Raw genomic sequence first — 14,745 nt, forward strand, 5'->3', positions numbered from 1 at the left:
TCCTAATTTCCACAACCTGGGATTTGGCCACAACCCTCTGGCATATCTAAGCACTACTACAATCCTGAACTGAAATTAACTGTTTATATTTCTGTTTCTCACACAACACTGAGCACCTCTAGGGCACAGAACGTGCTGCCCTGTTCTCAGCACAGTGATCTCCTAAGCTCTTCCTTTGACTATGGATTGGAAAAGCTTGGATAAGAATTTAGAAAAGGGAGGGGCGCCTGGGTGGCTCAGTGGGTTAAAGCCTCTGCCTTCGGCTCAGATCATGATCCCGGGGTCCTGGGATCGAGCCCCACATCGGGCTCTCTGCTCAGCAGGGAGCCTGCTTCCTCCTCTCTCTCTCTCTGCCTGCCTCTCAGCCTACTTGTGATCTCTATCTCTCAAATAAATAAATAAAATCTTAAAAAAAAAAGAATTTAGAAAAGGGAGAGAGCCCAGTAATCACAGAATTTATGGGAAAAGAAAGAACAGAACTGGGCAATGAAGAATTGCTTCTTAAACACAGGAACACATCTAACCCATAGTATGGAAGCATAGTGAGAGCCATTCAATTGCAGCAGTGTGGTTCAAGTAATGCCCCGCGTACACTCCCCTTCACAAACAAACAAATAGGCAAATCCAGGAAAACATAAAGGTGGGAAAGTAGAACTTAACTTTGAGGTAACAGTAAAAAATTACGGGTTTTTTTTTTAACATTACTGTTCAGAAATCTGAAAAAATTAAAAGAAATTCTAAGAAGTACACGGAAATTTGTGGGAAATGGGTATTACAGAAGCCACTTTGATTGAAACCCAAGAAAAGACCAAAAGATCACTGGGCCGCCAGTGCTTTTGCTTCATAAGCGCTCTACCTTCTCGCCGTCACAATGTACTAAAAGACAGAGCCTTCTTGAACTACCACCAGCTTGGGGACTCCTTTAAGCTTGCTTCTCTCTGTGAGGTCTACCTGCTGATCACAAGAGTGACACTGTGTTCATTTCTCCTCCCAGTTTTTAGTCTACTTGGCTGCCACAGCAGTTTCCAATCAAATCACATGGAACTACAGAGCTCAGCTGAAGAAAACTCTGTATCCAGCTGTTTGCTTCTAATCAAACCTTTGAATTTCAAAAGTTCTGATCTTTCATCTTCACTCTCCTATAGGGGTAGCACTTATTAAGCAATATGGTTGGTTCCGTTTTTACATCTTAACATACCATTAGAAATACAGCCAATACAACTGTTCTCAAAGCTTCTGAAGATAATCATATACTTATTGATAATGACATATTTTAACAAACTGCATCAGGTGTATTTAGCCTATAAAACCCAAGTCACAATACCTCACAATCTTAATTTTCAACTCAAAACTACAAAGCTAGTCCCCAAATAAATTACTACCAGGCTAACAGGTTAGTCGTGCTATACCTACAAAAGAAGGTTTGGGCCAGACTTCAGGCCTTTAAGGTGAGTGTTTAAATTTTTCTCTTCAGGAAGACAGGAGCCTTTGAAAGATGTTTTAGTAAGAGACTGACACAATCAAAATTGTGTGTTAGTAAGATAAATCATGGCACTGTGTGGAATGGGTTGAAGCATACATATAAGGGTGGGATTACTCCAGCCTCTTCTATCTCCCTGCCACACAAATGTGTAAGAATTCATGCCGACCAGCTCTTCAAGTATCATCTGTTTCCACTCCCATACGCTTTTACCAACTACTTCCCTCTTGATAAAAAGACCCTTTTCTCAGTTTTCAAACTTTTCAGTCTTATCTGAGACATTTTATATTGCTGCCATTCAAATGACCTCCTTAAACCTCTTCCCATCTTTCATTTCAAACCCTCTCCTTCCCTTCAGAGCTTTACTTTGCTTGGCATCCTTCTTTATTCTAAGTCTCTGCAGAAGCTCCATGTTCCGTCAACTTCTGTTTCAAAAATAATCCCTTCTATGAGGACAACTCCAGCCCAATTCTTAAATGCACTGAAGTCTGCATTTTTAAAAATTTTTTTAAAAGATTTATTCATTTGACAGAGAGAGAGCGCACGAGCGCACAAGGAGGGAGAGCAGCAGACTTTCCACTGAGCAGGGAGCTTGAAGCGGAACTAGATCCCGGGACCCTGGGGTCATGACTGAGCCAAAGGTAGACGCTTAACCCACTGAGCCACCCAGGTGCCCCAAGTCTGCATTTTTCAGTGCCTATCTCATGTCTCCACTTGGATCATCTCACGTGGATCATTCCACTCTCTCAACGGCTCCTCCTATTCAAATCCTCAGCAACTCTTCCATTTCTTTTTGAACATGTCCAATTCTTCTAGTTGCCCCAGTTGACCTTTTCTTCTCTTTTTGAACTTCACTGCACAGATTTGTAATTTAGATCCTAGCATTTAATCTCTCAACCAATATACTCCAAGAAAGCAGCTAACTAACTTTGTTTTATCCACCAGAATCCTGCAAAGAATATACCACACAGAAGCCTCAGTAAATATCTTTCAACGCTGACATGGATGACAGAATGAGAGTTCTGAAGAACAAGAGCCTGTTAGAGGCAAACTAAAACCAAGTTTTCTTCTGAATCCTAGACCAATGCTATTTCTACTATATTCCTCTGTTAATGGCCAATCTATCTCCAAACCAGATCATTTACTTCCTCAAAACTCTGCTCAATGCAACCTCTTCATTTTTACTACCAAATACTTGTTATGATAAACATCAATTACTTCAACTGCTTTTTTTTTTCTTTTTTAGCATTCATCCCTCCAAGTCCCTTCTGAAATATTTCCAGCACAATGATGTCAAAAATAACATTCTTCAAGCACCACTTCTCTTGCTGAATCTTTACTGTCTAATTCCTTAGGTTAGTTTGTAAAACCCATTACAATTCCTAAAATACAGCTTTTAGTTTCTAGACAAGCTTGTCTGCTTACTATCACTCACACCTATATCAAGTGCATTATCTCTTTTATTCTCTTTTTCCTTAACAACTAAGTACTATCTACCCACTACAGACAGACGCATACATACACCCTACACTAGGACAAGACCATTATTCACATCAACAGCACCAATACACCTTATTTCAATTCATGAAACATCTACATTCCCAAGAAGCGAAGTTTATAAGCCACACATCATTTTCTCTTAAACTCAAGTCAGGTCTTTCCTGACCACTCCAGGCCTAATTTTTCCCTTCTTCAAGCACTGCTAAGCAATTTAGCTTTCTGAATTGAAAATTCACTAATGTCCAAATAGGTACCTTAGAATTTAAAAGTACAAAAAAAACCTCAGAATTCATCTAATCTAGTAGTAATAAAGAATGAAAAAGAATATCCCAAGCCTACTGAGACAGAATCCCCAAGGTAAGAATCCTAGGCATGTGTATTTTTTTTAAAGCTTCATGAATAATTCTAATGTTCATTCCTAGCTGAGGCAATCCAGTCTCCCCATTCTCAGATAAGAAAACAAAACACACAAAGAAAAGGTAAAGAAATTTGCCTAAGGCCATATACAAGACTACTGGCCACATAAAGCAATGACAAAAACACAGGCTCACCAGATGTCCATTGACAGATGAATGGATAAAGAAGATGGGGTGTGTATATATACCTACATGTATATATATGTATGTATGTACACACACACACACACACACACACACACACACACACACACCCCGGAATATTACTCAGCTATCAAAAAGAATGAAATCTTGCCATTTACAACAACATGGATGGAACTGAGGATATTGTGCTAAGCGAAGTCAGTCAGTTAAAGACAAATACCCTATAATTTCACTCATATGTGGTATTTAAGAAACAAAACAGATGAATATAAGGAACAGGAATGAACAATAAAATAAAAAAACAGAGGGAGGCAAACTGTAAGAGACTCTTAACTCTAGGAAACAAACTGAGGGTTGCTGGAGGGGAGGTGGGTGGAGTAAAGGGGTAACTGGGTGATGGGCATTAAGAAGGGCACTTGATGTAATGAGCACTGGGTGTTATATGCAACTGATGAATCACTAAATTCTACCCCTGAAACTAATAATACACTGTACGTTAACTAAATTGAATTTAAAAAATAAGAACAAAAGACAGGTTCAGACTCAGCCTACTTAGGTTTTGGCTCACTGCTTACTAGCTGTGAGAACTTGGGCAAGTTGGTCACTTTTTTGTGCCTCTCTTTTTTCATCTTTAAAATGGCATGGCTATCTCAAAAGAGTTGTAAAGAGAGTAAGTTGGTGGACACGAAACACTGAGAATATTAATAAGCATTCAGTAAAGGCTCACTGTTAATAATACAAAAAAAAAGGGGGGGGGATTACAACCAAACTCTAGGTTAGTTTTATGCCCTTTCTACTACATCAGTACATATGTGTATTTTGACAACCAGAAGGGCAGAGCTCAAGTCTCCTGCTTCTTCAGGATTCACCACCACCACAAATACATTGTTGGTAACCAAATACCATTTTGAATTAATTAATGGATTCCTATTTCTGAACCTGCCACCTATGCCCTCCTAATTATAGCAAAGCACCCAGAGGAAATAAAAAGAATTCTTCTAACAATGCTTACTATGAGCAAGGCATTATTTTAAGTACTTTACATATTTTCTTGTGTTAGATTACAAATACTCTATAACAAGAAACACAAAATTAGCTTAGTACCTATAAGCCAAAAAACGTTTTCTAACAAAGCTAGGTGTTACTTCTACGTAAAATATAAAACAATTTTAACTAGTGATTCATCACAAAAATGAAGTCCTAAAATAAAATCAAGCTGTCAAAAAAATCTGCATTTATGAAATAAGTTTATCCCAAGGGATTAACATTTTAATACTGCAAATACTTGAAAACAATTTCTCATATCCTTGCAACATGTACAATTTTACTTTTTGAAACTACTTTAAAATATAGCCTTAAAGCAAAACATACAATCGGCGCTGAAGTACAATCTGCAGTGCATACATACCATGTTTTAAATAGAGTCCCATTTATGTATGAACTACTAAACAGAAGTATTTCATACATACGTTTCTACTTGAAGATGGCTTGAAAGAATAAGAAAGCATTTAAAATTTTTATAAATTTTTCTCTTCCCTTTCGTTACAAGTACTAGAATGTTAGCTTTACATATTGACCTATTTCTCTATTCAGACTGTTGAAACAAGTGAAAGAATAATTTAGGAGTTCATGAACAATGGAAAAATGAAATAACCAATGTCCAAAGGTAAGTTAGGTGTTATTATCTTTTGGTTTTTTTTTTCATTACCAGCCAACCCAATTATCTGCCTCCATTCCGATATACCCTCAAATGTTTAATAATCTAAAGACGTTATTATAAAACACATCCAACTCTTTTTAAAATAATTCAAAGGATATTAAAATAAGTAATCTGCCACTTTTTTATTGGTCACAAATATTGGAGTTTTACACAAAGATGTTGTACCTCCCTGGTCACACCTTCTTCCACAGACCTTTTCCTATTTAGGAAATCTGGCTTCATTTAACTTGTCTGAAAAGATCTAACACTGTTTTTAATAACTTAACACCTCTTTTAAGTACTATACACTTTCTTTGGAATGTATATCCCAGGGCAAAGATAAACTTTTCTTCCCAAAGTTTTTCACATCAAGGTCCACAAGAAAGACTTAAAGAGAAAAAAAAAAAAAATTGAGATACAACTGGCATATAAAGTATGTTTGTTTCAGGTGTACAAAATAATAATTCAATATTATTATGTATTGTGGCATGTTTACCACAAAGTACGTCCATCACCACAGCTATAATTTTTTTTCTTGTGATAATTTTTAAGATCTACTTTTAGCAACTTGAAGATCTACAATACAGTATCATTACCTAGAGTCACCATGCTAAAAACTGTACACCAGGACAAGAAAGACTATTAAAAGAAAAAGTCATCAAATGATTTAAAGAAAAGGGATTACTTCACTATTTTATTTTGAATATTTATTATTTTATTCAGAAAAGAGACTTATGGTCTTAAAAGATAGTTACAGAAACACAACAAAGAAAGTAACTTCTCCAGACAAAAGACAGGATTTTCAAGGATATTTCCAATCATTACCTTAAAAATGACAAAACTGCTTGGGGCGCCTGGGTGGTTCAGTGGGTTAAAGCCTCTGCCTTCGGCTCAGGTCATGATCCCAGAGTCCTGGGATCTAGCCCCGCACCTGGGGGGGGTCTCTGCTCAGAGGGGAGCCTGCTTCCCCCTCTCTCTCTCTGCCTGCCTCTCTGCCTGCTTGTGATCTCTGTCTGTCAAATGAATAAATAAAATCTTTAAAAAAAAAATGACAAAACTGCTTATTTTTCTTGTTTCTTTTATTTCTGCTCATTTATGCATATTGACAAATGAGCAAGAACCAGCAAAATTATCAAAGAAAAAGCAACAGAAGGGCTACAGAAATAAAGTCACAAACCAAGAAATATTAACTCTGAAGTCAAAGAAAACTAGGTAACATATTCAGAAAAATTACTAAGGACTGGGGCACCTGTGTGGCTCAGTGGGTTAAAGTTTCTGCCTTCGGCTCAGGTCATGCATGGTCCCAGGGTCCTGGGATCGAGCCCTGGCATTGGGCTCTCTGCTTGGCAGGGAGCCTGCTTCCTCCTGTGTCTGCCTCTCTGCCTAGTTGTGATCTCTCTGTCCATCAAATAAATAAATAAAATCTTAAAAAAAAAAAGGAAGAAAAGAAGAAAAAGAAAAATTACCAAGGACAAAAAAGCATACAAAACAGAACACCCTGATTTAGGTATCTATTAAGTCTTTCCACTGTGACTGCCACTTTAGGGCTTCCAGCCTCGGAAGTCTGTCCCTTCCAATCCACTCTATGGTCATAGTGATCTAAATTAAAAAAAAAAAAAAATCAATATGACCTCATGCTCTTGCTCAAACTATTACCCTGACTCATACTCTCAGCCAGGCTAAAAATCAGTTCATCTGCATAATTACCAAGTCCCTTCAAAACCTGGCTCTAGCCTCCCTTCCCATCTCTCCCCACAATTCTCTAGGAATCTTGCCTCTACCTGAAACAAAATTCTTCCATTTTGTTCTGTCCATCCTGCAAACCATTTATGCAGATGAGTACTGAGATTAATAGAAATAACTCCTCCAGGGACATACAGATAGTGATAGAGTTTTATCTAGAATACAATACAATTGTAATACAATTCTACCCTTGGTGTTCCTCAAAATCTTTTTAATTATTTTTTGTAATTATTTGTCAAATGTATGCGAATTGCTTAAATGTCAGGTTTTTCTCATTAGCTCTAAACAGAAGCTTCTCCAAGATGATCCTATTGGGTACAATAGTTTTTTTAGTCTTAAAGAAATAAACCAGTCTGCTAAGGGATATTGACTAATGAAGGGGCCATACAAGGGTAGGGATAGAAATCTCCATAACGTCCACTCAATTTCAATTTTACTGTGAACATAAAATGGCTCTATAAAATAGTCTTTTTTAAATTAATTAAGCTTTACTAAGTTTAATATAAGAATGTATACTTGTTCTGAAGGTCAGCTGGTCAAACATCAATAACCCCAGGGACTATGTAATCAGAAACCTGTGGGAAAATGTGGAAGTTTCACAAACTGGGGTTTGTTTACTTCCAGGCATTGTGAGGCACTGGCGTTGTATGCCCAATTAAGTAGCCTTAGGGATCATATTATTTAGTTAACTAAACTAACTCTCACAACATGGAGGAATAACTTTGAAAAAATTCCTGCAAAGATAATAACTACACAAAAAGTCGACAAGAAAATCGCAGGGCTGACTCCTAACTAGTACAAGCTATTCATCAATCCCATCATGATGTAAAATACTCTAGTCGGTCAATCACAAAGCTCTCACCAGAAATTATTATTTGAGAGCAAAAAAAAATTCTATTAAAAGAAAGTATTAGACTGTTCATTCTTCTCATTTTTTAAACACCTAATTTATGTAACTTACTAGTATACTACCATGCCAATATCATATTGGCACATGCACACAACTTATAAACAATTAAGCACATATTAAAGGTTGCATGCATATCATTTTACTGAGGGGGGACACACTCAAAAGAACTTGAATATCCACTGCTGAAAGCATAGACCAAATCTTTTTCCTCTTTAAGATGACGATCAATCTTCCCAGTTGGCCAGGACTGAGAGTAGTGTATTAGGCTGCCTGATCCCTCAGAGATGTCCAAGTCCTAATCCCTGAATATGTTACATGTTAAACCAGTCTTGTGATTAAATTAGCAATTTTGAGATGAGTATATAATCCTGGACTGTCTTGGCAGGCCCAATGTAATCACAAGTGCTTGTGGAAAAAGAGGCAAGGGGATCAGTGATTTAGCGTATGTGAAGACTGGAGCTAGAGGTTAGGATGGGAGGAAGGAGTCACAGACTGCAGGTAGCCCTAGAAGCTGAAAAGGTCAAGAAACAGGTTCTTTACCTAAGAGACTCAGGAAGGAGCCATCTCTGTTGACATCCTGACTTTAGCCCCGTTAAGGCTTATTTTGGACTTCTGACCCCAGAACTGTAAGGTAACAGATGTATGCTGCCACTAAATTTCTGGCAACTTGTTAACAGCAGCAGTAAGAAATAACACAAGGGATTCCTGGGACATGGGACTTCACTGACAAAACCAGGATAAGCTGGTCACCCTATTTTTAGGTTTTCAATGCCTACAACAACATATGGTACATAATAAGCATGAGAAAAATCCTTGTTGAATAATTTTATGATGAAATAAATAAATTGCATACCCTATATGTATTTTATGAAATATGTAGATAATACACCCTCACTATTTAATAAAGACCTGTTGTATGTATTATCTCATTTCATCCTAACAACCCTGTGAAGTATAAATGAATTAGTTTTCCTACTTTTAGGATACAAGAATTAAGGTTCAAAGAAATTACATATTATGTCCTAGAACACATATCTAGTAAGCGATGGAGTGATATCTAAAATACAGGCTTCTGATCTCTGATACCAGTCAGGACACTCTACCACAAATCAGGCTGCCTAGATTCAAATCCAAGCTGCTAAACTTAATAGCTGCTTCACCTTGCCAAATTAGTTAATTTACCTACTTCCTGAACTATAAAATGCAGAATAAGGTTAACAATAATACGTATCTCACAGGGCTGTGAAGACTGAACGTACTAAAGTGCGTAAAGTACACACCACAAGCTACACATAGATATGACAATCATTATTACTCTGTGCTGCAGCTACAGCACGTTTATGCTTAAAATACTCTGTACTACTTGATAAAGAATCACACAATATGTGCAAAAGTAAAAAATAGCAACTAAAATGACGAATAAGATGGAAGGATGGGTTTTGTGTGACAGCAATCTAAGGTTAGGACTCTAGGCTGTAAAAAAAAAAAGGAGAAGGGAGACATAATCAAAATCTATAGAAGTATGAGAATATAAAAAAGGGTATAAAAAATTTCAGTAATATTGGTGGGAGGAAGGTGAACCTTAGAAACTAGAGAACTGTGGTATGAACACAAAGCATTCATAAATTACAAAATGACACAGCTTAAAAAAGAAATGGATCACAAAATTTAGAGACAATTTATAAATGTCAAAGACAAAAATGACTACTAGAAAAAGCTTAACTACTCTTCCGTAAACATCTAACCCTAAGGGAAAATGGAGATATTAGGAAATGACATACAGACCAGACTGTAACAAGATCAGACCTCCAGACGAATCAGTGCAGAGCGTCTCAAAGACATAACATAACCTCTACCAATTTACCCCGTACTACTCTTCTTCTCCAATCTCATCATCGCCCTTCCAAGAAAATCTCAAGCCTAAATATCCTCTTTTCAATGCCCTTTAATGGCTTCAATAAAGAATAATTTAAAAAGTTCCTAAATTTGGCAGTACAAACCAATCTCAAAATACACTAGTCCAACTGTTTAAGCTGAAGTTTCTTAAACTTTTTACTCCTTAAACTCTCAACATCCATTTTTCACTGTGAGAGTCAACAAACTTTACAGAACTTTATGACTACTACTTTCAATATTAGGCTGACTGATACTTTTTTTCTAAAAGGTCATAACCTATTACTAATGAATACAGCTGAGAAACCATATTGAAGTTAGCCTAAGCAAAAACAGCCAGAAAGTACACAAAGTAATAGAAGCATGGTTACTTTAAATTCACAAGTGATTTTAAGAAACACATTGTAGTGTTTGATTTCATCTGCACCATCTACTTAAAATTAAAAAAAAAAAAATCACGTTTAAGGGTACAGATTTTCAACTATAGACAACTAAGTCCTGGAGATCTGCTATGGAATATAGATTTATATATATAGATAATGATATTGTATGACAATGACTAAACTTCCTACGAGACTAGGTTTTAATTGTTCTGACCACAAAAAAAGAAATGATAATTATGTGATATGATAAAAGTGGTAACTATCACTACAATGGCAATCATATTACAGTACATAAATGTATCACGTCAACATGTTATACATCTTGAATTTTCACAATACCATAATGACATTTAGACAATGTCAAGTATATTTCAAAAAAAATCAGAGATACTGGTGCATTTTAAACTTGAATGAAGAGTGTAACCTCTTTGCCCTATGAGCCACTTCAGAAAGTGCTGGTGAAGAATAACATAGTCTAAAGTTGGGCAAGATCAAGGAGAAAGAAGAACGAAATGATACATATCCTGTAAATTACGAAGCAGCCCCCAGGAAAAGATGGAAATGAACACAAGGTTTTGGCATCTCACCTACAAATTTAAATTTAAAATGGGGTGAGTGGACTCATCTCCTGCATGCACTTGTTGGTACCCAACACGACACTAACGAAGTAGACGGGGATGACAGCTGTCCTATTAAAAGTGTTTGGAATTAAGTCAAAAGGCCAGATGTCTTGTTCTCTAAAACTTCGATCAGTCTTCTGATCAAAATTCCTCGGCCTGGCAAGTGTTTTCCTTCTCCTGTCTTTTAGTATTTTATGTGAGCAACAACTCTGCAACTTCAGGACCTTTGGAATCTATTAAGCACAGAAAAAATGAACACATCCTTGGTGTCTTCTGGAAATCAACAAGAGACTTAGTTTATCTAGACTTTAATAAACAGCAAATCGCTTGGACTAAAGCAGCATCTTCCCAGTCGGCTAGGCTCACACCTCCAGGAGGGGAGAAAATGGCTTTTCCCAGGAAAGTGACAGGAATCCTTTTACTGACAAGGTGTCTTTGCGCCTCCAAGCCACCCAAGCGTGCCAGGGATCAGCAGAAACTCCATAAACTTTAGGAACAAAGCACTGTTCCCGCCTGCAAAAGACAGGACTCGTCCTGCCATTACTCAGGGACACCCCCACGCCACACCTGAGACGCGCGACTAAACCAACGGCGCCTCATCACCTGCCCCTTGAAAAGGGGCTCCGGAACGCCCCCTCCCCCGACAAGTTTCCAAGAGCAGCAGCCCCGGGTGCACTCGAGGCCCGAGACGGTAGGACCTGGCCTGAACCGCGGCGCGTGCGGTCCTCTGGCCCTCGTGACAATCACGCTTTTAGAATCGCACCTGGGGACCGCACGCACCCGATCCTCTCTACCCTGGTCCCACCGCACGCGGAGACAGCGCAGCCGGCAGTGGACCCGAGCAACCCCGCCAGCCCTTCGGAGAACGGCCCGGACGCCCCACCGTCTCCAAGGGCAGAGGAGCTGAGCACAAAGGCACCCGGGTGGTCCCCCCACGCGGGCACCCTTCCCTCCCGCCACTCTCCGTAAACGCCGACACAGCGCACCGAAGCCGTACAGTGCGCGGCCGGGCCAGTCGGCGCGGGAGCCGCGAGGCAACCCGTGTGGCGTCAGGGCCTGGGAGACCCGCACCCCGAAAGCCAAGGCGACCCGGGGGTGTGACCCGGGCTGCTCACTTCTCCCCGCTCGGGAAACTCCCGGATGGCGGCGGCGACTCACCAGACCAGGGAGCACAGAGACAGGCAGGAGACCAGGGCCAAGGCCCGGCGGTACCTCTTCATCTTCTCCTCCTTCTTCCCCCTGCCAGAAGGCGGCACATCCTCCCGGCAGCCGCCACTGCCGAGGCCAAGATGGAGGAGCCGGAGCAGGAGCGAGAGGATGGGACCGAGAGTCCGAAGGGCCGCGGCGCTGCGGGAGCGGCTCCTCAGCGGCCCGCGTACCGGCCGGCCTCTCCCAGCGGCCCACGGCGGCGCCGAGCGCGGCGCTTCACGGGAGGACTCCGGGGACTGCCGCTGCTCCCGCAGCCGCCGGCTCGCCCGCGCCCGCCTCCTCCAGCCGCCGCCGCCGCCACTGCGGCCCCATATCCCCCCCGCCCGCCCCGGCTCTCCCTCCGTGCTGCCGGCGACCAACGGCCGCGGCGCACTCGTCTCCCAACAGCCAATCGCCGGCGGGGCCGCGCCACCTCACACACCGCTGAGCTGGAAGAGGACGCGTCACCCACGTCCCGCGGCGCTCGCGCCCCCACCAGCCTCCGCGCGGGCCACGCCCCCTCCGACGTCTCGGGCGGAGGAGCGCGAGGTGGGAGGACACAACGCGCGAGAGCCGGGGTTGCGGCCGCCCCGCCCACCTCAAAGTCCGCGGGGTCAGTGGCTCGCGTTCAGGAAGTCGGGGAGGAGCCCCATGACCCTCCGCGGTCTTCTTCGCGATGGCCCGCCCCCTCGCCCAGGGCGTGGCGAGTCCGCGCAAGGGCCCTTGGGAGTTGTAGTTTGTCTTCCGGAATGCTCCTTTCCCTTTCCCTACGCCTCCTAGAATCCCAGTTTTGAGGGAGAGGTCTATAATTTCGCTTCTCGGCGCAAGAATGACTAGCTTTGGAATTGTTATATTCAGTTCTCCTCCTTTGAGCACAGTTCGAGAGACGGACGGCCCAGAAGGACGGTGGGACTAAAGACTGTAACTAATCAAATTTGAAAAGGTGTTTTGCCGGTGCGGCCGGGCCCGCCCGTCGGGTTAGGTGCTGATTGGCCATCGGAAGGGGGTGTGCCACGACGTCCTCTCCCTGATTGGTTGGCGCGGAAAGTCCCCGCGGTCTCGGCGCTGAGACTCCAGCGCCCTGGTTCCTGCGTGGGGTCGCCGGGCTTGGTCCGCCTGGTGCTGGGTTGGTGCTCGCGGTGCCCCGCGGAGGGGCGGGAAGGGCTCGCGTGGAAGAAGCCCCAGGCCCTGGAGGTCGCCGAAGGCGGGGAAGGCAGTCCGGTACACGGCCGCGTGCTGCCGTGCGGCGCGAAGTGGTGTCCGATTGTCAATCCGTAGTAAAAGGCCGCGCGCCCACTCCAGGGTTTCACGCCCTGGGGTCCCCGAAGATCTCCCGGAAGCGGCTTCTGCCCGAAATTCCCAAACGCTCGACCGCTCTTCTTCCCAAGCCCCTCCCGCGCTCCCAGCTCCCTTAGACTGCAGAGAGTGCGGAGAGGGGGCGTCCGTTTCTGCTCGGAGAGCAGGTTGGCCTCCGGCCTAGCGTGTCCTTCGTCTGTCTCCGGTGACACGCTCGTTTCAGACCCTGCACCGGGTGAGCCTCCGCCGAGGGATGCTGCTCTTGCTAGATAGGAAGTACCAAGGTGTAACTCGTGGTTTCCGTTTTTTGTGTTGACTGTCGGGAGATTGAAAACTCTCCCCCAGAAAGCAGCCTGATAAACGGGGGAATAGAGGCTTGATGTTTAGAGGGGGAAAATGTTTGTAGCAATTATTATTAGAGCAGGGGTCACGTATTGCCTATGTGGCCGCCGGGGGGGGGGGAATAAAACACTTTAGTAAAATGCTTAAAATTGAGATGAAATTTCCTTAGGAGTCTTTGGAGTTGACTTGGTTGGTAATTGTATCCCAGGGACCTGAAGGATTTCATCTATTCTAAAAGATATAAGTCAACTGGATATATATTTTTAAATTCTATAAATGATGATGCGGAAACTAATTTTTCTGGCAATAATTAGGTCACCAGTTCCAATGATCTGCTGATACCACTCTTAGTATGTAACAATAAAATTCTTTCATCTCTACCCTTGCAGGAGGCAGCATTTGTCTCGCTCAAGAGCAGTAGCAAATGATTGATACGAAAGTTAAAAAGAAGGTAGGGACGATAGAAAGATGGGGCTTGTTTGACATTCTTGACCTTGATGAGCACCCTTTTCCTTTCATTCTAGGAACCAGTCTGTTCAGCATAGGGAAAGATGCATCTCAGTAGATTACGGACAAGGAAGTCTGATTAGAATACATGCTAATCTCATCAGGCACCTTTTTAATTCCCTAGCTTTCTCACTCCAAACCACTACTTTTCCACAGGTGCCTGTAATGATCTTCTGAAATACACAACTTGTAGACAGAATTTTTCTTTCTTTCTCTTTTACCTCCTCTTTTTCTTCTCCTCTTTCTTTTTTTCTTTCTTTCTTCCTTTCTTTCTTTTGTTTCTTCCTTCTTCCTTCCTTTTTCCTACCATTGGGCTTTATTGATACCCCTATGGCAGGGTTGCCATTCACCTATTCCACCATTAGCTTTCACTATTTCAATCAATACATATACTTTTTTTCTTCCCACTAGCTTCATCTCCAGTTTCATGTTAAGGTTTAGTCTTCAGTCCTCCGCGCTTTTTTGTTTTTCAATTGGGTACTTCGTAATTTCAGTTCATAACTATACTGTTGACTCCCAGGTCTATGGCCCAGCCTCTCTTCAAACAGTTGCTGGACACAACACTTAGTCTACCATCGCTTCAAATTTTCCCTGGATAAAATAGAACTCACCTTCCCCATAAAC

The 14,745-nt window shown here is 41.9% G+C and overlaps 1 protein-coding gene across 4 annotated transcripts in view; it reads right to left on the bottom strand.

The window, feature by feature from the left end:
• The window catches only part of SUCO (SUN domain containing ossification factor), a 95,851-nt gene extending 83,701 nt beyond the window's left edge, over positions 1-12,150 (bottom strand). For all 4 annotated transcript variants that reach the window (XM_045982730.1, XM_045982731.1, XM_045982729.1 and 1 more), the window contains exon 1: positions 11,947-12,150. In XM_045982730.1, coding sequence (XP_045838686.1) covers positions 11,947-12,008 — 62 coding nt within the window. In that variant the 5' untranslated portion in view covers positions 12,009-12,150. The remainder of the gene's footprint in view (positions 1-11,946) is intronic.
• Positions 12,151-14,745: the final 2,595 nt, after the last annotated feature.

This window comes from Meles meles, chromosome 17, assembly GCF_922984935.1.
Source record: "Meles meles chromosome 17, mMelMel3.1 paternal haplotype, whole genome shotgun sequence".
NCBI classification, from domain to species: Eukaryota; Metazoa; Chordata; class Mammalia; order Carnivora; family Mustelidae; genus Meles; species Meles meles.